Here is an 18,348-nt window from a genome sequence, read left to right as displayed (position 1 = left end):
CATTACATTTGGAGGTCCCACCGAGATCTCCCCCGAGCCCACCAGACTTCTGGTCAATGGGTCGTATCTGATTCCGATCGGTAAGTAAGCCGGCTCTAACGTTCTTCTTTTTCTCTCTGATCTGTGTTACTTCTCTGGAGAACCGGTTCTGTCTGGAAGCTGGTGTAACCCTGGCGGACGCGCTATAGGGCACCCGGCCGGGGTCAGTTGGAGACGTCCACTGACATCTGGGGGCCTTCTTGGCCCATCTGGGGACCTTCTTGGTCCATCGGGGGGCCTTTTTTGGCCCATCAGGATTCTTTTCTGTGGGTTGCTTACGCCCAACGCGCCTGCGAACTAAATACTTTCATTTTCTCTATGAACTTCCAGAGTGCTAAGAAATATCTCTAGGCGTCTAAAAAAGGAAAAACCATCTAGGCATGCCAATTGTTAACCGTATTTTGACGTAATGTGTGTCTGTGTGTCTGTCTGTTGAATCAACTGGAATGATTGTTGGGAGTCAGGGGCACGCGCCTGACTTACCCTATGTGTAGTCCCACAGCATAAGCTACGGGATTCAAGTGGGCTCTAACCCGATTTCCGCGGTGATCCTCATACGGCTTAAGGCGGTCAAAATTTTTTTGATCCGAGCAGGGGGTTTATACCTGCCCGCCCATGCTAAGAGGCACCTAAGTTCCCGCGAGGGACGCGGACGGGCGAGTACACGAGTGCTTCTTTGTCTGTCTAAATGTATTGTCACCCCTGGGCCCTTGTAATTACCGCCGTCCTAGCCATAACCCTTTCTGTTGGGCTGGCCGAGACGGCACCAGAAAGTTGGAACCGCTGCGAAAGATTTTTGTTAGTTCTTGTTTTTCTTTCATGGGTCGGATGCTTTATTGGAATTAAGTGTTTTCTCGGCTGATCAGAATTAATTATTCCATCCTTTGTTCCTCTCTCCTCCTTCCTCAGCTCCCTGCAGCTTTCCTTCCCGCCCCCTGGCCAGCGGCGCCTCCTTCTCCTCTCCTCTTCCTCAGAATCAGAACATGGGCCAAACGCAGAGCACCCCTCTCTCCCTCCTTCTCGCCAACTTCAGGGACGTAAAAGCTAGAGGACACAGCTTAAGCCTAGACATTCACAAAAGGAAGTTGATCACCTATTGCCGCTCTGAATGGCCCACCTTTGGAGTCAATTGGCCTACAGAGGGAACCTTCTGCCTCCCTGTGGTCCATAAAGTAAAATCAAAAATTTTTCTACCAGGGAAAGAAGGTCACTCGGATCAGATTCCATATATTCTGGTGTGGCAAGATTTAGTAGAAAACCCTCCTCCTTGGATGGCCTCTTCCTTAATAGCAGAGTCATGCCAAATCCTAGCGGCTAAACCTATCAACCCTCCTAAGCCGCCGACTCCAGCTGCACCCCCTGTTCTCCCCGACAGCCAAGATTTACCTTTCCTTGACCCTCCCCCTTACCAGGTTCCTCCTCGTACTCCGCAAGCTGCCCCTATCCCTGCTGCGCCGGCAGAGCCTCCCGTAGCCCAGCCCATAGGAGAACTGGAGAATAGGGAGGCTCAACCCGCGCCCATGCCTAGTGGGGGCGAAGTCCAAGGGCCGGCTGGACATACCCGTAGGCGGGCCCCACGTGAGCCAGGACTCCGCCTTCCTGACTCCACCGTAGCTTTACCCTTACGGGAAATAGGGCCTCCCGATGATACGGGGAATCCCCGACTTCAATACTGGCCCTTCTCTACTAGTGACCTATATAACTGGAAGACCCAGAATGCCCGATTTTCTGACAACCCTAAAGATTTAATAAGTCTCTTAGACAGCGTTATGTTTACTCACCAACCCACCTGGGATGATTGTCAGCAGCTCCTCCGAATCCTGTTCACCACCGAGGAGCGAGAACGAATTCAATTGGAGGCAAGAAAGCTGGTTCCTGGAGATGACGGCCAACCCACTGCTAACCTTGATCTCATTAATGCAGCTTTTCCCTTGACCCGACCCCCACAGGATGGCTGGGACTACAACACGGCAGAAGGTAGGGGACGACTGCGCATTTATCGCCAGACTCTAATGGCGGGTCTCCGGGCTGCTGCACGCAAGCCCACTAATTTGGCAAAAGTGTATTCAATAATACAAGGTAAGACAGAGAGCCCTGCCGCTTATTTAGAAAGATTAATGGAGACCTTCAGACAGTATACCCCCATGAACCCCGAGGCCCCCGAAAATCAAGCTGCTGTTGTAATGGCCTTTGTAAATCAGGCAGCCACTGATATTAAAAAGAAACTCCAGAAACTAGAGGACCTGGAGGGAAAACAGATTCAGGACTTACTCCGCATTGCCCAGCATGTCTATAATAATAGAGAGACTCCAGAAGACAGGCAACTTAAAGCCACCGAGAAAATGACCAAAGTCCTGGCTACTGTTGTCCAAAAGCCCCTGGATAAACACAAGCCCCTAGATAAGGACCAATGCGCCTATTGCAAAGAAAAAGGCCACTGGGCCCGAGAATGTCCTAAAAAGAAAAAGCCACATCATGGTCAAAAACCGTGGCAGCCAAAAACCACACCCGCCCTCTTCACTCAAGATGCAGAATAGGGGGGACGGGGTTCGGATCCCCTCCCCGAACCTAGGGTAACGCTACAAGTGGAGGGGAACCCAGTTCAATTCTTAGTCGACACAGGGGCACAACATTCGGTCTTGATCAGACCCCATGGAAAAATTTCTGAAAAATCTTCCTGGGTCCAAGGGGATACTGGAATAAGAAAATATCCCTGGACCACCCAAAGGACTGTGGACCTAGGAAATGGAAAGGCCACCCATTCCTTCCTAGTCATCCCTGACAGCCCGTGCCCCTTATTAGGAAGAGACTTACTCACTAAAATGGGGGCCCAGATTCATTTTACGCCAGGGGGCCCCCAAGTGACTGGCCCTCACAACCAACCCATTACCATACTTACTCTAAGATTAGAAGATGAATATCGACTCCATCAAGGGCCACCCTCACAAAGTCAAAACATAGAGCCCTGGCTCCAGCAGTTTCCGGAAGCATGGGCTGAAACCGGGGGTATGGGGTTGGCTAAACATCGCCCAGCTCTATTCATAGAGCTGAAGCCGGGGGCAGATCCAGTTCGGGTCCGACAATACCCGATGTCAATGGAGGCCAAAAATGGCATCACACCACATATCCGTCGCCTCCTAGACTTAGGCATCTTGCGTCCCTGCCATTCAGCCTGGAACACCCCCCTGCTGCCCGTACGAAAACCTAACAGTGCAGACTACCGTCCGGTACAAGATCTGAGAGAAGTTAACCGCCGAGTCATGGACATACACCCAACAGTACCCAACCCCTATACCCTCCTAAGTGCCCTCAGCCCAGAAAAACAATGGTATACGGTCCTTGATTTAAAAGATGCTTTTTTCAGCCTGCCTCTGGCCCCCAAAAGCCAAGAGCTCTTCGCCTTCGAGTGGTCCGACCCTGAGAGAGACATAAATGGGCAACTCACCTGGACCCGGCTCCCCCAAGGATTTAAAAACTCACCCACCTTGTTCGATGAGGCACTCCACGAGGATCTGGGTGAGTACCGGAATCAAAACCCCGAAGTAACTCTCTTGCAGTACGTTGACGATCTTTTAATCGCCGCTGAGACTGCCGAAGCTTGCTTGCAAGGCACCAAAAATCTCCTCCGGACACTTGGTGCCCTGGGGTACCGGGCTTCAGCAAAGAAAGCCCAAATTTGCAGATCCGAGGTAACCTACTTGGGGTATCTGTTAAGGGAAGGCCAACGATGGCTCACTGATGCACGGAAGGAAACCGTTCTCCGCATCCCCCGACCCACGACCCGAAGACAGGTAAGAGAGTTCCTAGGATCGGCCGGGTTCTGCCGCTTGTGGATACCTCGGTTCGCCGAGATGGCTAAGCCTCTTTACTTGGTCACCCGAGAGCAGGCGCCCTTTGAGTGGACAGAGGAAACTGAGCAGGCTTTCCAGCAAATTAAACTCGCCCTGTTGTCAGCACCAGCCTTAGGGCTCCCCGATGTCTCCAAACCCTTTCATCTCTTCGTAGATGAAAATAAAGGGGTAGCCAAAGCAGTGCTGACGCAACTCCTTGGCCCATGGCCCAGGCCCATTGCCTATCTTTCAAAAAGACTGGACCCAGTAGCGGCTGGCTGGCCCCCTTGCCTCCGTATGATCGCTGCTACAGCTCTAATGGTAAAGGATGCTGATAAGTTAACTATGGGACAAGAGTTACATATCACAACCCCTCATGCCATCGAGGGAGTCCTCAAACAACCTCCTGACCGATGGATTAGTAACGCCCGACTGGTTCACTACCAGGGACTATTATTAAATCCCCTCAGAATCATTTATGCTCCCACCCGAACACTAAACCCTGCCTCCCTGTTACCAGACCCGGACTTGGATACCCCTCTCCATGACTGCGCTGAGATATTGGCACAGGTTCATGGAGCTCGGGAAGATTTACAGGATCATCCGCTGCCAGACGCCGAAGTTACCTGGTTCACTGACGGCAGCAGCTTTATACATCAGGGTCAAAGGTACGCGGGGGCAGCAGTCACAACTGAAACTGAGACTGTTTGGGCAGAGCCTTTGCCAGCTGGCACCTCTGCCCAACGGGCTGAACTTGTGGCCTTAACCAAGGCACTGACTTTGGGAAAAGACAAGAGACTAAACGTGTACACCGATAGCAGATATGCTTTTGCTACGGCCCACATACATGGAGCTATATACAGAGAGAGGGGACTGTTAACTGCAGAGGGGAAAACCATCAAAAACAAAGAAGAAATATTGGCTCTTTTAAAGGCACTCTGGCTGCCTAAACGACTAGCCATCATACATTGCCCAGGCCACCAAAAACCGATCACACCGGTGGCCAGAGGAAATAATTTGGCTGACCAGGTGGCCCGAGAGGTGGCCTTACAGGTGGACTGTGCTTTAATGACCACCCTACCAGACCCGGTCCAGCTAGTTTACCAGAAAGTCCCACCTACACTAAAAAAGACCTAGACTGGATCCAAAAATTGCCTATGACTCAGTGCCTAAACGGATGGTGGAGAGCAGCGGACTGTAGCATAATCCTCCCAGAGGAAATGGGAAATAAAGTCTTATCCAAAATGCACCGAGCCACTCATATGGGCACAAGAAAAATGCAAGACTTAATAAGACATGCTAGGATCACCATTAAAAACTCTAGGACAAAAATCGAACAGACAGTTACTAGCTGTAAAGCTTGTCAACTAACCAACGCCACCAACCACGGGAAAAACCCTGGCTCCAGAACTCGCGGAACCAGGCCGGGAGCCTATTGGGAAGTAGACTTCACCGAGGTAAAGCCTGGAAAATATGGATACAAATATTTGCTAGTGTTTATAGATACCTTTTCAGGATGGACAGAGGCCTTCCCCACCAAGCATGAGACTGCGCAGGTAGTAGCAAAGAAAATGTTGGAAGACATCATGCCCAGGTACGGATTCCCTACCCTAATAGGATCAGACAACGGACCAGCATTCATTTCAAAGGTAATACAAGGGATAGCGCAGTTTATTGGGGCCGATTGGAAACTACATTGTGCATATAGACCCCAAAGCTCAGGACAGGTAGAAAGAATGAATAGAACCCTAAAAGAGACCCTAACCAAATTGACCATGGAGACTGGCGCTAACTGGGTAGTCTTACTCCCCTACGCTCTGTTCAGGGTGCGGAACTCCCCTTACAAACTTGGATTAACCCCCTTTGAAATCATGTATGGAGTGCCCCCCCCTATAATTCCCAACCTACAGTCTAATGTGTTAACTGAATTTGATGATCATGAACTTCTTATTTCCCTGAGGGAACTCCAGCACACCCACCAGGAAGTTTGGCCCAGATTGAGAGCCATTTATGAGAACGGGCCCCCTCCTGAGCCGCATCACTACCGACCCGGAGATTGGGTATACGTGCGGAGACACCAGCAAGAGACCCTCCAACCACGGTGGAAGGGACCCTACATTGTGATCCTAACCACACCCACTGCTCTCAAAGTCGACGGGATTGCTACCTGGATCCATTACATCCACGCCCGACCAGCTGATCCCTTTGCGGTTCGAGAAGACTTCGTGCCGGAAGCCAACACCGCCTGGACAGTTGACCAGAGTAAGACCCATCCTTTAAAATTGACTCTGCGTCGAAAACCTGACCCCGAAAACCAGCTAAGACCAAAGGCCTGGGTGTCCCATACCAAGACTGTTGCTGCAGCTCCGGACCCACAATGATTGGAGGAGCACTCATAAGCGTACTCCTGCTCTCCTCCTACGGACTAATAAGTATTGCGAGCAACCCCCATATACCCTATACTTTAACTTGGGAGGTTTCTAATTGGGAGACCCATGAAGTCTATAATACTACCACAAAGACAGATGTTCCCTTAAATACCTGGTGGCCGGATCTCTATTTTAATTTAGAACAGGTGGCTAAGTCAGTCGGACTAGTCCACGGGAGGGGAAAAGAAGTAAGAATTTACTTAAGCGAAATAGGGTTTTATGCATGCCCTGGGTTTGGACAGAAAGCTCGCTCCATATATGGGGGAATTCTCAGCTACTACTGTAAGTCCTGGAGTTGTGTCACCGCCAATGACGGTAAATCAAAATGGAAGGTAATACCTCTTTACATCGACATGTCATTTATCAGGCCCTGTAACATGTGGGGTAACATAGGCTTTTCTGGCCGAGGATATTACTCAGAAAATTGTAACCTTGTCCGTATCAAATTTCTAGAAGATGGAAAAAAAGAAACTAAATGGACCAAGGGGCTTACTTGGGGAATCTATTTATATTGGGGACCACCCTACTATGCAACTATTATTCAGATAAAACTAAAAGTACAACCCAAGGTTCCACCAGTGTTAGTAGGACCGAATCCAGTAATAAGGGCCACAAGTGAGCCTACTACTACTACTCCAGGGCCCACTAGTAAGCCTCCTCACACCACGGGCAAGGGTACTAGTTCTTCAGCCACTCAGGTGACCCCGAAAAAAACCCAAAAAAATTCAAATCCCATTCAAAGATGACCCCTTATGGGTAATGATAAATACCACTTATAAGGCCTTAAACCATATTAAACCCAATGAAACAGAAGCTTGTTGGCTGTGTTATTCCATAAAACCTCCATTTTACGAGTCAGTAGCAATAATAGGAAATTATACCCCTGCAAACAACTCAGACGCTTGCAGTTGGGGACAGAGAAAACCCAGCCTCACACTACCAGTACTTACGGGAAATGGGACATGTATAGGAACAGTGCCAACAAAATATAGCCGCTTATGCATAAGTAACAGGAATAAATTCAATACTTCAGAAAACTGGATTATTCCACCAAATAACTCATGGTGGCTCTGTTCTCATGCGGGATTAACCCCTTGCCTCTATAAAGACATGTTCAATCAGTCAGAATTCTGTGTAATGGTAATTGTGTTCCCAAAAATCATATACCACACAGCTGAGTATGTAGACCAGATGTGGATAGCACCTAAAAGAGTGACTAAAAGAGAACTCATTACTGCAGGGGCTCTAACTCTGGCCACCATATTTGGACTCGGGGCCATCGGAACCGGGACAGGGATCTCGGCCTTAACTATACAAAACAAGGGATTTAGTATACTTAGAGAAGCGGTTGACAAAGATATAGAAAGAATAGAAACTGCCATCACTTCGCTTGAAAAGTCCCTAACCTCCCTCTCGGAAGTAGTTTTACAAAACAGGAGAGGATTAGACCTGCTGTTCCTACAGCAGGGTGGTCTCTGTGCAGCACTAGGAGAAGAATGTTGTTTCTATGCTGACCACACAGGAATAGTAAGAGATTCTATGGCCAAGGTCCGAGAAGGACTAAATAAACGAAAAAAGGAAAGAGAACAAGAGGCTGGATGGTTTGAATCCTGGTTCAGTGCGTCCCCATGGTTAACTACCCTGCTCTCCGCCTTACTCGGGCCTCTGGCCATCCTACTTCTCGCTCTCACATTCGGCCCCTGCATCATAAACAAAATTATTAATTTTGTCCAAGACAGGGTCAATGCTGTACAATTAATGGTCTTACGAACTCAGTACCAACCGCTCAAGACATTACAAATAGAAAACTGAAGATCCAAGATTGGCTCTTTAGGCACAAGAATAAGGGGGGAATGAAAATAACAATCCAAATGACAGCCTTGCCTTAGTTTAAAGCTAAGTTCTCTCTTCCGCGTATTATGGATCTTTGATAAGAAATACAATTGCTGAGAAGTCTGTTTTGCTTGCTGTTTGCTATGAGCATTGTGAGACCTTTCCTGGATGTAACCCGCTGTGTAGTAGAATGGGTTGTAAACCGTCCTAAATGTAATCTGATATGTAATGAAATGAGTAATTGTAGTAATTGTACATAAACTAACTGGCGTCCTTCGCTTCTGTAATCTTGCTTGCTTAACACATTCCTCCCCTTCCCCCTTTTTTCCCTCCCACCACAAGTAACGGACAAAGCCTTCCCGCCGAAGGACAGACAAAGGACGCCCAATCAGAAAACAACAAATGTCCTTACTTTAAAATTTACCAATCAGGACCCTCACTCACCTATGCTGTTTGTCCCTGTCTATAAAAACCCTGTACCAACCCTGATCGAGGCCTCTTAGCGTCACCGGCAACGAGTGCGCAGAGGTCCAGGTTCGAACCTGCAATAAACGTCCCTTGCCGCTTGGCTTTGACTCACGACTCTGGTGGTCTTTTGTGGGAGGTTTTGGAACTTCGGGCATTACAGTGTGTTCGTTTGTTTGTTTGTTTAGAGACAGAGACAGAGTGCGTGAGCAGGGGAGGGACAGAGAGAGAAGGAGAGAGAGGATCCCAAGCAGGCTCATGCTGCCCACACAGAGCCCGATGTGGAGCTCAAACTCATGAACCATAAGATCATGACTTGAGCTGAAACCAAGAGTTGGATGCTCAACTGACCGAGCCATCCAGGTGCCCCAGATGTTCCTTCTCCTGTTTGTTGAATTATTCAGTGTAATTTCAATGGATTTCAGTTTCCATATGCCAACTGATTTCTTTTTTATTTGTGTGTGTGATAATGGCTTAGTAAAGGGAGACAGAATATGTTGATTTTGAAAAATGAATGGGTTTCCTTAAAGGAATAGCGTGAAATCTTCCAATCCTATGATTTTCCCCCCTGGCACCTCAAAAGAGAAATGTACGTGTATTTATGTTTCAATTTTCCTTGGCTTCTGATTCCAGATGTAAATATTTATTCTCAAATATGAATATTTCATTGATATGCATCATCTAATTTTATAATTTTACATTCACAGATATGATGGTTATAAATGAAGATATCTATATATTTACATATCAACCTAAAGTTATATTTGTAACTTCCAAATTTGAAAACACTGACCAAATGGGAAAATTTATTTTCATGTCTTATTTTATATAAAGTTGTATTCCATCCTTTACTCTATTGTAGAGGTAGTGGAAGCAAAAAAGAGAAACACAAATTACAAACTTGTAGAGAAGTAGAAAATGCTCATCGAAAAAGTATTGACCTTTGCTCAGTATCTCAAGGATTTAAGAAAATTATAACCGTGAATTACTGCTAATCAAACATCCTCAAAGTCCTACGGAGTTGATAGGAGTATTTGTCTATACCACACAAATCTGAAAAAAACCTCAATAAAGTCTAAACTCTAGCTAGAGTGTAGGTTGAAAGTATTTTATTTTATTTTTTCAACATTTTATTTATTTTTGAGACAGGGAGAGACAGAGCATGAACAGGGGAGGGTCAGAGAGAGGGAGACACAGAATCTGAAACAGGCTCCAGGCTCCGAGGTGTCAGCACAGAGCCCGATGCAGGGCTCGAACCCACGGACCGCGAGATCATGACCTGAGCCGAAGTCGGCCGCCTAACCGACTGAGCCACCCAGGCGCCCCAAAAGTATTTTAAATTCAGCTTCTAACTGTTCTGTACTCCACCAAATACAGGAAAGATTATGTACTATTCCCCATCTCATCTGAACTAACCCCGATATATACCCCAAATGGGAACAGTTACAAGAGTTAGAATACTGTCACTCTTGTGTTCCCTGGGTGGTTCAGTCGGTTAAGTATCTGACTCTTGATTTTGGCTCAGATCATGATCCCAGAGTCCTGGGATGGAGCCCACATTGGGCTCCACTCTGAGCATGGAGCTTGATTAGGGTTCTCTCTCTCCCTCCCTCCCCCCCCCCCCAGACATACTCTCTCTTTCTCTCTCTAAAAGAAAAAAAAAGAGTTAACACTGTCACTGTGGAAAGTACTTGCTCATCTTCACAGCCTTTCTCATGATGGTCATTCATAAAGACAGTGTCTACATGCATTAAATGAGATACGTTGGGGCTCCTGAGGGGCTCAAGTCAGTTGGGCATCCGACTCTTGACTTCAGCTCAGGTCATTATCTCATAGTTACTGAGTTGGAGCCCCACAATTGGCTTTGTACTGATGGCACACAGCCTGCTTGGGATTCTGTCTCCTTTGCTCTCTGTCCTTCCCCTGCTTGCTCTCTCTCTCTCTCTCTCTCTCTCTCTCTCAAAATAAATACAAATAAACTTTAAAAATAAAATGGTAGCACAAAAACAAACACTAAGATCAATGGAACAGAATACAGAACCCAGAAATGGACCCACAAACATATGGCCAACTAATCTTTGACAAATCAGGAAAGAATATCCAATGGAATAAACACAGTCTCTTCAGCAAATGGTGCTGGGAAAACTGGACAGTGACATGCAGAAAAATTAACCTCTTTTTTATACCATACACAAAAATAAACTCACAATCGAGGAAAGGCCTAAACATAAGACAGGAAGCCATCAAAATCCTAGAGAAGAAAGCAGCAACTTCTGATTCAACATGTCTCTAGAGGCAAGGGAAACAAAAGCAAAAATGAACTATTGGAACCTCATCAAAATAAAAAGCTTCTGCACAGCGAAGGAAAATATCTGCAAAACTAAAAGGCAACTGACGGAATGGGAGATGATATTTGCAAATGACACATCAGATAAAAAGTTAATATCCAAATCTATAAAGAACTTATCAAACTCAACACCCAAAAAACAAATAATCCAGTGACGAAATGGGCAAAAGACCTGAATAGACCCTGTTCCAAAGAAGATATCTAGATGACCAACTGACACATGAAAAAATGCTCAACATCACTCGTCACCAGGGAAATACAAATCAAAACCACAATGAGATAACACCTCACATACCTGTCAGAATGGCTAAAATAAATAACTCGGGCAACGACAGATGTAGTTGAGAATGCGGAAAGATGAACCCTTTTGCATATATACATATGTATGTATATACATATATATGCATGTATATACATATATGTATGTGTGTGTGTGTGTGTGTATATGTATATATATCTACCTCAAGATGTTATATTGAGTGAGGCAACTCAAGTCTACAAGTATTTATTGAATATCTGCTACCAGCAGTTATCTTTGCTAAGTATTGGAATTTTCAAACAAGGCATTTCACTGCAGTTGAGGAGCTCCCAAATGACCTGGGAAAGCAGAAATATACATAACTGTAATAAAATGAGAAGGCTAACAGAAACTGCATACATTTACTCTGCAGGGGATGAGTGAGGTAACATCACAGGCTGGACCAGATCTTGAATGACCAAAGCACTTTCCCAGAAAGAGGCCTGGGGAAGGACTTTCCAGACAGAGAAGAGCAAGTGAGCTGCAGGGAACATGTGACAGTGCATAGCATGGCCAGAGCAGAGCATGAGTGGCTCACATTTCCCATAGCACAGGTGAGGCTTGAGCAACAGAATGACAGGAAGTGAAATTTGAAGTAATGCCAGACCAAAAATAGAAACTGTATCCTACAGACAAAGGGGAGTGACTGAAAGCATTTAAGTAAAGTTGAGACACAACTGGAATGTTTTAGTTCATCACTCTGGAAGAAGTATGGAACGAGAATGGAAAGATTTTTTTTAATGTTTATCTTTATTTTTGAAACAGAGCATGAGCGGGGGAGAGGCAGAGAGAGAGGGAGACACAGAATCCGAAGCAGACTCTGTCAGCACAGAGCCCGACGCAGGGCTCAAACTCGTCAACTGTGAGATCATGACCTGGGCTGAAGTCAGATGCTCAACCGACTGAGCCACCCGGACGCCCCTGGAAAGATTTTTTTTTTTTTTATATATTCACATGGCTTTAGGTGAAGAAATGGTAGATAGGTGATGATGATATCAAATAGGGAAACGTTATGTTATTCAGTTGAGGACAAAATGAAAAATAGCCATATTACGAACTAAGAGCATTTGAAGAAGCTTGTCTAATTTACCCAATTACGGATTTAATTTTTACAATGGGGGGAACAGGAGAAATACTCAGTCAATGTTTCATATGCAAATCTGGTTGAAGTTAAGAGTGGGTATCATTCTGGGGCACCTCGGTGGCTCAGTCGATTGAGTGTCCGACTCTTGATCTCAGCTCAGGTCTTGATCTTGGGTTATGAGTTCAAGCAACGCATTGGGCTCCATGTTGGGCATAAAGCCTACTTTAAAAAATATATAGGTATAACTCTAATTTTTCCTTGTGTGTTGTATGTATTTGATCATACATTGAAATACTAATGTTTTCTGAGTGACATGATGACATATGTCATAAGTACATATGCACATTGATAGTTAAAGCATAAACATTTGATTTTCAAGAAATATTTCTGTTTTAGATCATGAGAATGCATTTCATGTACAGTTGTCCAATCTTAAAGTGGCTTTTAAAAGAAAACAGTTTCCACCTCACCTTCACTTATCGCAGCACTGAGATGAAAACATGTAAGAAGTCAGGTAGTATGATCTCAGTTCAATGAGAGGCTCTTGACAGAACTCAACAACATAAAAAGTCATGCTGGGGATGTTAAAAGTGGATTGTAGGGATCCTATCTTCAAGGAGGTAACAGTGGGGAGCCAGAGAGCATTTGACGATTCTTAGGTGCCTACAAATAACATCCATAGCACAAGGTCTTATGGGAACCAAGGGGGACACCCAATTCAACTTGGGGTATACAGGATGCTCCTTAGTATGATAACTGAACAAGGTTTCAGAAGAGGAAGAGTGGAGTTGAGGGAGCTGGCGGTGGCCACTGGGCACAGGAATGGTGATGAACTCACAAAGGAGTGAATATAAATTAAGAGTCTGTCACAAAAAATCAGGTGAAAGATCACTGCCAGTAAAAGGTGATTAATTTCAACTGTGACAGCTGTATCAGGGATAAAGTTGAAGGAAGAAATGGAAGAAATGCTTAGAAGACAAAAATCCACAAGATGTAGAGATGAGTGAGCTGTGTACGATGGAAGGAGGGGAACTGTGCTATTTCTTTTTTAATTTTTGAGGGGAGGTACGAGCAGAGAGATAGGGAGAGAGAGACAATCCCAAGCAGCTCCACACTGTCAGTGCAGAGCCTGACCGCAGGGCTTGAGCTCACGAACCATGAGATCATGACCTGAGCCAGAAACCAGAGTCGGACACTTTACCAATGGAACCACTCAGGTGCCCCGGAACTGTGCTATTTTGAAGCTACAGCAGTCTACACGATTTTGCAGTCTATAGTAATGTGTAAAGGAAAGACACACACTACAAACATCAGAAAAACTCTTTAAAAACTCTCTTCAGGGGCACCTGGGTGGCTCACTTAGCTGAGCGTCCAACTTCAGCTCAGGTCATGATCTCAAGGTTTGTGGGTTTGAGCCCCGTGGTGGGGCTCTGTGTTGACAGCTTGGAGGCTGGAGTCTGCTTTGAATTCGGTAGCTCTTTCTCTCTGCCCCTCCCCTGATCACTCTCTTTCTCTGTCTCTCAAAAATAATAAAGGTTGGGGGCGCCTGGGTGGCGCAGTCGGTTAAGCGTCCGACTTCAGCCAGGTCACGATCTCGCGGTCCGTGAGTTCGAGCCCCGCGTCACGCTCTGGGCTGATGGCTCAGAGCCTGGAGCCTGTTTCCGATTCTGTGTCTCCCTCTCTCTCTGCCCCTCCCCCGTTCATGCTCTGTCTCTCTCTGTTCCAAAAATAAATAAACGTTGAAAAAAAAATTTAAAAAAAATAATAATAAAGGTTAAAAAAATTTTTTTAATCTCTTCAGAGAAGCATTATGCTTTCCAGAAGGAAACCAATAATGGACTGACTTTAGATATTGCCCAAGAATGAAAAATCACATCGTGTAATTGAAGGTCTGAAATAGAACTAAAGATAAATTCTTCCCAATCAAGTAGCTTTAAGCCATGTATCAGATTAGTCTTGAGAGGACAAGTCTTCTGATTCAATTATTTTTAAAGCTTCTTCTATACTACAGTAACTACTGAATTGACAGCAACGTGGGCAACATGTTAAATGTGCATACATTAATATACAATCACATAAATTAGCCTGGAAGATTGGCACTCATATATTGAGACAAATTAATACATTGTAGACAATGTCGCTCAAGAGTTAGCAATTTCCTTTAATAATTCTCCTGAGCTAAAGGGGGCTATTTCATTCATGTGACCCTAACAGCAGCCGATATTCATAACTGCCGCTATGAACTAAATTGAGTTTTAGACCAAGCATGAGTGGTGCCCCCAGGCATCATTAGTGGCTAATGTGGTGGATACAATAAGCAAATTATGAAATCACCAGGACCTTATAACTACATGCAGGAAGTACTACTTTATCAGCAGAACGCTATCTTTGCAAATGAACAAGGGAAGGATCGGAGTCAAACTAAGATAATCCTTTTAAATAACGCTGTAGCCCCAATATATTATGCAATAAACACCAATAACATCTGCTAAGAAACAGCAAGTTACGATGTAAAATTGGTTTAAGGAAATATATAATCAAATTTCGGTCAGACATTTGGAGCAAAGTCGAGGAAGTTTACCATCTAAGTATTCCTCAGGACTGAAGTCCTAGAGCCTCTAAAATATGTGGGGTATAATTAACAATCTGATGGACACTTCTGGTCAAGATTCATACGATTACTCATCCCTTATATTTTCTATATATGCTCAATGGTTTAAAAAATGTATCTTGATAGCAGAAATACAATTCATCTAATAGGGTAATACATTTAAGGTTTATTCACTTATACAGACAACAAATATTTACTTGATTTACTTAAAAACATGTATTAAGATTTTAGTTGAGGGGCACGTGAGTGGCTCGGTCTGTTAAGTGTCCAGCTTTGGCTCAGGTCGTGAGTTCAAGCCTCATGTCAGGTTCTGTCCTGACAGCTCAGAGCCTGGAGCCTGTTTCAGATTCTGTGTCTCCCTCCCTCTCTGCCCCTCCCCTGCTCATGCACATGCTCTCTCTCACTCTCTGTCTCGCTCTTGCTCTCTCTCTCTCTCTCTCAAAAATAAACATTAAAAATAAAACATTTAAAATAAAAATGATTTTAGCTGAGGCAAGACACTTTGCTAAGTCCTAGAAACCAGTGACAGTCTTTTCATCTTTTCAGTACTATTTTCATCAAGGAGCTTAGAGTTTGGTGGAAAAGGCAGACTTATAGACAAGTTCATGATAATACATTAAGTGCAGAGCTGAAGGTCTGCTTAGGGTTCTGTGGGACAGCAGAAGAGAGAGACCCTTGGCCAAGGTGGGTCTCCAAAAAATCTTCCTAGAGAAAATAAAGCCTCGGCTGAATGTTGAACTAGGTATAGTAGTTACTCATCTTTGTCAGTAGGCTATTTCCACAGTAATGCTGAAAAAAAGGTATCCCAAATCATAGTACCTAAAACAATAACTTGTGATCTTATTAAAATTTTTTAGCCCCTTCCTTTCACTGCTTTGAGACTTATGTTTTCTGACTTTTTCCTTGCCTACGGGCTTTCCAGGGCCCTAGTCTACCAACTTGAATTGCAATGAGAAAGGGGATGATGAACTGAATCATGAGCCTTCAATTCAGACCCTGATTCCATCAAATCTCACCTCTGCCCCTCACTAGCCTTTGAGAAAGTCACATACTTTTGTCTCTGAGCCCAAGGTTCTTCCTTGATTAAGTGGGTTCAAAGATACTACTGTGTGGGGGTGGTGTGAGGTTCAAATGAGATCATGAATGTAGCCGTGCTTTACAAACTACAAAACATCACACAAATACCAGTCTTTACAGGTTTTAAAAATTTCTTACTTCCCAGATTAATGATATTATTCCATAATTTCATAAGAGTATATTATATAATATCTGTGCTGGCTTATCACAAATTTCTTAGACTTTTCTTGGAATAGATTTATGAGATCATGATCCTCTTTTCAGAGACACAAAACTGGAGATAAAAAGCAGATGAGTGTTCTCTCAGCCAAAGATTTGGACCAGAATGGGATTGGATTTTAACACACTTCTACACCTAATTACCCCTTCATACAACTAAGTCCTTCAGTTAGTAATCTGTTATGAAATGCACTCATCTTCTATAAGACTCCTTCATTTAATTATCTAAATGACCTTGTGAGAAACACAGTTTTGTTATACTCTCCATTTCATGGAGAAAGCAAGCCTGGCTAAGCACAATGCTAAGTTTACCTTTCAGGGGCAAACAACCAAAAGTAGCAGAGGTGAGCCTTGAACCTGAGCCTTTTTTCTCATCTCCTGACATCCCACAGCTAATTGAAGATACAACAGAGCCAGAATTCAGACTTCCCACATCCTCATTCACTAACTTCTCTATGGAATCATGATCGCTATCAACGATGATGGGTTAAACTTGTACGTCCTAATCTCTACCAATTGACTTGAGGTCTTTTTCACAACTCACATTGCATTGTTGAAGGAAAATGAGAAGTTAGGAATGTTTAATGTAAAATATGTGAGATCTTAGATACTTGTTTATTCATCTCTAGTGTACTGAGGGAAAAGAGAAGACTTTCAACTCATTAGACGCTTAATGGAAGTAATTCACTCCAGCGTTAATATACCAGTCCAAAAAAAAATCTCATCACAATTATTACATAAAATAAAGAATTTTGGATTCAAAATCAAAAGGTATCAAAAACAATCATTAGGCTTATTACTGGTAAATTGTTTCAAGGCAAAACGTTAGAAACAAAACAATAATTTTGCCAATAATGCATGTGATGATTAATTTCATGTATCAACTTGGGTGGGTCACAGTGCCCAGGTATTGGATCAAACATTATTCTAGATATTTCTGTGAGAATGTTTTTGGATCAAATTTACTTTTAGATTGGCAGATTTTGAGTAAAGCAGATTGCCCTTCATAAAGGCAGACTTTCTGCACTCAAGAGGGAATTCTTCCAGCAGACTTTCTTTGGTAGTTCTACTTTTCCAAGTTTTTAAGAAAACTCCATAATCTTTCTCATAGTGGCTGCATGAATTTACAACAGTGCACAGGGTTCCCTTTTCTCCACATCCACGCCAACACTTATTTCTTGTCTTTTTGGTAATAGCCACGTAACAAGTATGAGGTGGAATCTCATTGCAGTTTTCATGTGCATTCCCCTGATTATTAGTGATGTTGAGCAGCTTTTCATGTACCTGTTGGTCATTTGTATGTCTTCTTTGGAAAAAACATATGTTCACTTCCTCTGCCCATTTTTTACTTGTGTTGTTTGGGGTTTCCCCTCCCCCTCCCCCTCCCCCCCTTCCTCCTCCTCCTCCTCCTTCTTCTGAGTTGAATGAGTTCTTGATATATTTTGGATGGTAACACCTTATCAGATATATGATTTTCAAATATTTTATCCCACTCTGTAGATTGCGTTTGTTGATGTTGCTGATGCTTTCCTTTGCGTGCAGAAGCTTTCTAGTTTAAGTTTTCTGGTTTTACATTCTATGATTTTGATTTACGTTTGCTTTTCTGGGTTTACATCCTATTTCAAGTATTTAATCCATTTTTACTTTATTTTTTGTGTGTAGTGAAGATAGTGGTCAGTTTCATTCTTTCGCATGTGGCTGTCCAGTGTTCCCAATACAAGTTTTTGGAGAGATAATTCTTTCCTCTATTGTACATTCTTTGCTCCTTTGTCATAAATTAATTGGCCAGAGGAAGAGGGGATAGAAAGAGTGAGAAAAGGGCTGAGAGAGCCCTGAGAGGCTGGGGGAAAGGAGGAGGTAGCAGGTAGTTAGCCTCTGCTGGACACTGCACCCACACCCACCTGAGCCACACTCCAACCTCCCCACACCCTTCACCCTTCACTGACTCCCAGGTATGCAGCCTGGAAGCCAAGGGCAGGCAGAGGACTCCTCTGGGCCAGAGCCCTCACCGACAGCTGACCTGGGGTGGGGTGAGGGGCCCAGCAGCCAGCTGTCTGGTTCTTTCTTCTCCTGGGAGCTCCACACAAGCATGAGAAGGTAGGGGCAGGGAGAGGGC

General features: G+C 44.3%; 1 protein-coding gene across 1 annotated transcript; it reads left to right on the top strand.

Annotated features, from left to right (window-relative positions):
• The first annotated feature begins 1,022 nt into the window (after positions 1–1,022).
• On the top strand, positions 1,023–18,251 carry LOC123604222. The gene is given in 4 exon segments (XM_045490031.1): positions 1,023–1,313; positions 1,710–4,929; positions 4,965–6,180; positions 18,185–18,251. Coding segments are annotated over 4 exon segments (4,794 nt in total).
• Positions 18,252–18,348: the final 97 nt, after the last annotated feature.

The sequence above is a fragment of the Leopardus geoffroyi genome, chromosome E1 (genome assembly GCF_018350155.1).
Source record: "Leopardus geoffroyi isolate Oge1 chromosome E1, O.geoffroyi_Oge1_pat1.0, whole genome shotgun sequence".
Taxonomy (NCBI): domain Eukaryota; kingdom Metazoa; phylum Chordata; class Mammalia; order Carnivora; family Felidae; genus Leopardus; species Leopardus geoffroyi.
The sequence above is the reverse complement of the archived record's forward strand: the minus strand, read 5'-3'. Positions and strand labels throughout refer to the sequence as shown.